The following is a 6,563-nucleotide window of genomic DNA, read 5'->3' on the forward strand; positions in this document are numbered from 1 at the left end:
ATGATGAAAGTGAAAATCAGAAGAGCTCAGCTATACCTCTCCAAAATCTTTTAAATATTAGAAATGATGGTGGGGGAGGACTCCTTTGCTACTGGCACGGCTAGGAACAAAATACAATTATTGCTCATACCCACTACAGATCCCTGAACTCCCCAGCCAGTGAAAGTCCACTGGGGGGAGGGAGGGTACCTAATCCTGGCAGGCTTCACAGCTACAAGCACCTGCAGCAGCAACCAGGGAAAAGAGCTAGTGGCAAGGCGAGGCTGGCAGGGGATAGATCCCAGTGCCAGAAGCCTTCAGAAGTTTGCCTCACCTTGAAGTACCTTGGCTCCCCAGCACCCAGCTGGGGGCACAAGTGCAGAGAAAAGGCAGAGCTGCGTTGCACTCACCCTTTGAGTTGCTCCCTCATTGCTGCGACTGCTCAGCAATGCAAAGAAAGAGAGGGAGGGAGGTGATTCCTAGACTCAGGCAAACCAGAGCAGCACAGAAGCGGTGAACAGCACTGCGGTGAAACCAGCATTACCGGGCTAAGGGCATCAGGGGGAGGGAAGGCTGCAGGCTAGACAGGGTGGAGCTTTCAAAGCCTCTGCTCCTCCCTCCACCTATTGAACCTGATCATTAAAGAACTCCAAGGAATGGATCAGTTTGGGATGAAAGAAGGGAAGGAGATGATTTAAGGTAGAACTCGGAAATGTCTGACAAGTGTCACAAGGAGCCAGATTCCCCAGCTCAAAGCAGGGATCTCAGGACAAAGACTGGCATCTATTTAACCCCTAAGCCTTCCCATGCTGGATCATGGGACTGAGGAGGAGTGTAAAATCTCCCAGCCTCAACTTCACAGGCAGCTGTGAATTGACACAGGAAGGAGAGGGGGGAAGAGGGGGAATGTTCAGAGAATTTTAATTGCATGCCACTCACCCTAAAATAGATGGTTGTGGCTGATTTCCAAATAGACCTGCCAAACTATTGGGGGGGGGGGGGGGGGGAAAAAAAAAACCACCCGCCGAAGACATTGGGGGGGGGGGGGGGTTAAAAAGTTCAAGAGACTGAGGCACTTCATGGATCTGCCTACAGAAATAATAATAATAATAATAATTAAAAAAATGAGAGAGGTTTTGTTGGTATTGAGAAAGGAGCCCCGCACTGGAAACACCCGTAGGGCTTTTTAAATACAGCGATATCACAACTTGGGAGTTTGAGAAAAGACAATCTGAAAGGGTTTTGCAGAGACCCATATTTTTAGAGGTGTCGAAAGACACAGAGGGGTACCTAAATACCTTTAAAATTTTGTCTCCATCTCCTGAACTTTTCGAGTCTCTTTCCCCTAAGTACAAAAGTCAGAAGTCAGCCATAACCATCTTTTTTTAGGGAGCCAATACCACAGAAAGGGGTTAATCTACTTCAGCCCACAGCCAACCTAATCTGCTATAGGTGAAATGGTCCATCTTGGTTCGGTTTGGTTTATTGCTGTCCGCTCTGGTTTTTCACCTTTTCTTGTTTTTGCAAATGAGGTGACTCTTTCAAGGTAGTGGTATACTGTTAATAAGATCCTCAGCTATGCAAGCTTTGGACAGTCAATCCTTTACTAGGTAAAGGATCAAGTATTTTATCACAGATCTGTAGTCATGTTATAAAGTATGCAGAAGAGTAAACACACTAAAATGTAAGTAGTACTTCAGCACTGATCTACAAGTATTGTCAAGTGGATAAATCAGCTTCAAAGACTATAAGAAAAGCAGAAGAGACCAAGTACTTAGGAAATCATTTCTGCAGCTTAGTTGGATATCTTGGCTTACACACTTACATCCAGAAATTTCCTCTGAATGTAACAAAGCGTGTCCGTTTTTACATACACCATCCCTACGTGACAGTGGCTTGCCCCTATGCCACACTTTTACTAAGGGATTGTTTTAAAAACTGGATCTCCGACATTTGAAAGAACATGTTTTCAACACGGGTTTTCACATTTTGTAGGTACAAACCCTATCATTTGAAGTTGAAACTACCTTATTTTAGGTACAGTTAGGATGTTAAGCCTTTAAAGCACTGGCACTTATAGCAGTAATCATGTTTTTTTTCCCCCTCCATATAGATTTTTCACACCAGAAGTGTGTGCTGTGGGTATCTAATCTGACCTCTTGCATGATGTGGTCCAGAGGACTTCCCTGTATTAATTCACACCTCAAGTCTAACAGAGGTGCCTGAAGCAGATCCATGTCTAAACAAACATTTTTCTCCTTTTTTGTCCTTAAAGCTTTTCAAAGCATGTCTCCTCTCACACTACCTTTACACCTCTTTAACATCACTGACTACAATGGAGTTAGATATTCTTTATTTACCATGGTGCTGAGCAGAGAATTGAACCTGGAGTCCCTTCATTAAAATAATTGGTTTTCTTGACCTTCAAAGACTGTGCACTTTCTTGGTTGTTCTGCCCAGAGAGGTGCCTTTAAATCAGTTAGAAACCCCTTTTCACATGAAAAGAAGGGAAAAATTTCTAGTGGCAAGGAGAATTCAACTTGCTCATAATTCTCTCTGACACACCTTGCCTTTTACTTCAGCAAAGATGCACAGATCTACCTGAATATGGAATTTGGGGTTCCAATGCATAGTGTTATCACTAACTGTCTTTTCCTTAAAGCCTTAGCTCTAAAAGTAATATCTTACAAATAAGGTTTCTAGCGCTCTTGATCATTGAAAAAATGCTCAAAACTATGATTGTTATATCTCAAAAATCAGAGGCAAGTGAAAAGAAGAAAAACTTATTATTTTTAAAACTCTTGTGATATTTAAGGCAATGTCAAGATTTTTATTTTTTTTTTACATGCAAGGTTTTTGAATACTAACATTGCCAATGGGAAGGAGGGTTTAATTATATATGCATACAGATTCATAGTGGCACATGTTCTGATCCAAAGAATACTGATTTCAATTTAGTGTCTTTTCATTTACTTCAGTGGATTTTGGATTAGGCCAGAAGACATATTAAACATATTGTATCTGAGATGAATGATGTGGCATAAGGTTGAAAATTATGTTAAACTAAGCATATATAAAACAATCCCACCTTTTCCTGTCTATGCAGATTTTAAGAAGAGATCTCTTTCTCTGCCACATTCTGCAGCATATTATAAACACCGTATCTTTAAAAATGTTTAGCATCTTCATTCGGATGAACTTCACAGTTCATTAAAATCATAGAGCGGCTGCCTGTTTAATTCAAAAGAATTCAGTGTAGCTTTTGCCTGAAGCCTACAGCTTCACATAAAAAGTGAGCAATGCTTTCTTTCGTGAAGAAATAGCTGGTACAGATAGCTACGGTACATATTCTTTTAGGTTTACAGTTTCTTCACTTGTCTGGTCCACCTTAACAGCAGCGTGATGCTGCCATCTATCACGTTTTGTCTTTTTTTCCCATACAATAGTGCCAAGTAATAGGAATTAAAAAACTAGTCTGAAATTCTGACACTTTGCATAATCTTCTTTCTTCTTCAGTTACAAATAAAGCATTGTATTCAATTAGACTCACAGCAGGTGAAAACCCCAATTAGTGAATCCATTCTCGGAGGAACTCTGAGTCATTCCTCAGTTCAGAAGCAAATTAACCCTTTGATCTCCCAAAATCAAACTACTATCACCTACATTCACTGGAGCATAAATACTAAAAGATTAAGTTTGATTAACCTTGCAATTTGATTCCAGGAAAAAAAAAATTGATATGGTTGATTGTTTTATAAAAGGTTTTAGCTATTCTGATACACCTCCAAATTATAGTTCTATTTCTCACTGAAACTACACACCGCCACCAATTCCCTAACATGACAGATGTCCTGCCCACTGTTCAGAGACACTTTTATTAAAAAGCTGTGTTTATTTTGTAGTTTATACAATTACTATCGTTGGCAATTTTAAACATGCATTTTACACTACATTTTAAACCCATTCATTTGTTGAATTTTAAAGGAAATTTTCTTCTAGTACTAGATTATGGGATGAGGACAACTCTATTTTCTCAAAATGACTTGTTTCAGCAGCTCACAATCAGTCAACATACCTGTTTAAGAATTACACAGCGGCTACACAGGACTGGAAAAGTGATTATGTTAGGAACACAGGAATTACCATATTGGATCCCATGGTCTACGTTGCATCCTTTCTCCAGCATTTAGTGACAGGAGATGCTTCACAGGGAGGTAAAGCCCAGTACTAGACATACATGGGAGAATCCACCTCCAGTGAAGGACTCACCTTAAATCCTTATAGTTTGAGACTGACTTAATGACTGACTACTGAAAGTGCTTTTGGGTGATAGGGCTGTCTGGTTAAAAGGCATCCAGTTTTTAGAGCCATTACTGGTCTGCTCCATCAACAGGCTTGCTTTTATTTAAATGTTTCTTTTCAGGGGTTTTAACTTCCCTTGTGGTGACAAAAATGACAGATTTTTTTTGGAAATAATATTAATATTTTGAATAGTTAGCTCTGAGATGGTGCTTTTCATCTGGCAATCTGGCCTTTACAAAGGATGCAATTATCAATCATCATTAAGACTTCACAGCTGAGGAAACAAAAGCACAAGGGATGATGTGACTTGCATAAGGTCACAATATAGGAAAGGGAAGACATGATATTTTCTTATTCACCAAGGAAGTCTTGTTTGCATTGTTCTGTGAAGTGTGTAGTCTTGTTGGCAAGTGTAATTTTTCCATTTCTCAGTTAACCAGGTGGTGGATTAGTAAGGACCTGCCTCACTTAAGAATGCATTGTGGTACCCTATGTCAGACTAGTTAATTTATTATGCTATTTGATCTTATTTTCTTTTAGTAAAAACAAATACTACACTTTGGATGGAATCATAAAACATTCCTGGATCATCTGCCAGAGATGTGCTCCAGAGATTGACACCTCTAGGACTTGCCTCTCCTTATTTCCCCCTATTCTTCCCCTGTGGCTTTCTCTGGCATCAGATGGCCCAATCTAAAGGATCTTTTTCCTGGATGATACATTTTGTTTGCAAGGAGTTCAATAAAATATTTTTAAATGTCAAAAGGGAAATAATGTTAATGTTCTGAAATACCTGCCTTCAACAATGAGCTCTTCCAAGGTATAGTCTCCTTAAAACATTCATAACTATGTGTGCTTATTATCCCTTATGGGTTGTAGAGGCATCTCACCTATGCAACCAGGTGAAATCTCACTTATGTCAGTTGTGAAATGAGACTGGCAGTTGCTTCTCATCCATAATGAAAAGTATTCATGTAAAAAAGCCAAACCATAATTTATGTCAAGGGGCGGAGAAGGGGCGATGCAGGGTCACTGGCTGGACACTCTTGGAAGAGATCTCTTTATGTGGTTTGAGCAGTACTCATCAGCTCTATCAGTACTCATCAGTACTCATCCTGGCTCCATCCAGTGGAATCAGTTACCTATTTTCACCATGTATTAAAAAAAAAAATGTTTAAACATTTTTAATAAAGCTTATTCTACAGTAACAGTTTGCATAAGCAATAAACTGATGTATGATGTGTAGAATACTGACATGTTTGGCATACAGAGGCCTGATTTACCCTCTAGATTTTTTTCATAAAACCTTTTGGTTCTGTATTTACTGCTGCTGTTGCAGCACATTAGCCCAACTTGCACTGAAATCCTAGTCACTCTCTCAGACAACGTATCGCAGAGCCTTAGGTACAGCTTGTGTGCGTCTGTGTCACACTGCATTCCACACCATTTAAAACGTAGGCATGATAGGAGTCCTGTCATTTCAGATACCTGTGACATACATATGAAGGTTGTCCTGTTGCAGTTTTGGGAATACAAAATTGGAGATGGAGAAAATTTTATTTTAGTTCAAGTGACAGTTCAGACAAGCCATAGTAGTAGAGTGGTTGCTCACTCTACTGCCAGGTCAGAGACCTAAAACAAGAGATAAACCAGGATTGTAATTTTTAGGACTAATTAAGATCACATACATCATGTGCACAACGAATGCTCCCAGCATATAGCCACTTAAGCATCAAAAACTCTGCTACCTCTTTCCAGGCCAGACTACAAATGTTTAAGAAAATAGTTTAAGAACACGGAACAAGTCCTACCCTTTTAGAACAAAAATGACAGAGGCAACAGTAGTCACAAAAATAGGGTGGTCAAAGAAATAAATTGATGGTAAAACACTGGATCAAATAAAATTGTTTAAAAAAAACCCAACCTTGAATAAAGCTCATCCTGTACCCAAACAAACCTTGAATAAAGCTCATCCTGTACTTTTGGAAAGAAAAAAAAGAGAAAGTCAAAGAAAATAAACCCCAAGCCCAACAACAACAAAACTGTAGTCGGCAAAATTACACGCTAATCTTTGCAATCTAAAATAAGAATTGCAAAATAATAATTATACCAAAGAAAATTCTTGGTTTGAGGAATCTGTATTAGCAAAATGAATGGTTATCCTTTTAATGACTTAAGTTGAGAATTAAACAAGGCTTAATAAGGATAAATTAAACAACAACAACAAACAACACTATACTTTCTCTGCATGCCCAGTTAGAAATAAATGACAGTGTTTCCTG

The 6,563-nt window shown here is 39.1% G+C and overlaps 1 protein-coding gene across 10 annotated transcripts in view; it reads right to left on the minus strand.

The window, feature by feature from the left end:
* Positions 1–6,563, minus strand: part of DMD (dystrophin) — a 1,961,037-nt gene that overhangs the window by 116,021 nt on the left and 1,838,453 nt on the right. For 2 of the 10 annotated variants that reach the window (XM_006020583.3, XM_006020582.3), the window contains exon 1: positions 390–532. The exons of the other annotated variants lie outside the window; for them this stretch is intronic. In XM_006020583.3, coding sequence (XP_006020645.1) covers positions 390–409 — 20 coding nt within the window. In that variant the 5' untranslated portion in view covers positions 410–532. Of the gene's footprint in view, positions 1–389; positions 533–6,563 lie in introns of those variants that run through there. 10 annotated transcript variants of the gene reach the window in all.

Source organism: Alligator sinensis, unplaced genomic scaffold (assembly GCF_000455745.1).
Source record: "Alligator sinensis unplaced genomic scaffold, ASM45574v1 scaffold746_1, whole genome shotgun sequence".
In the NCBI taxonomy this organism is placed as follows: domain Eukaryota; kingdom Metazoa; phylum Chordata; order Crocodylia; family Alligatoridae; genus Alligator; species Alligator sinensis.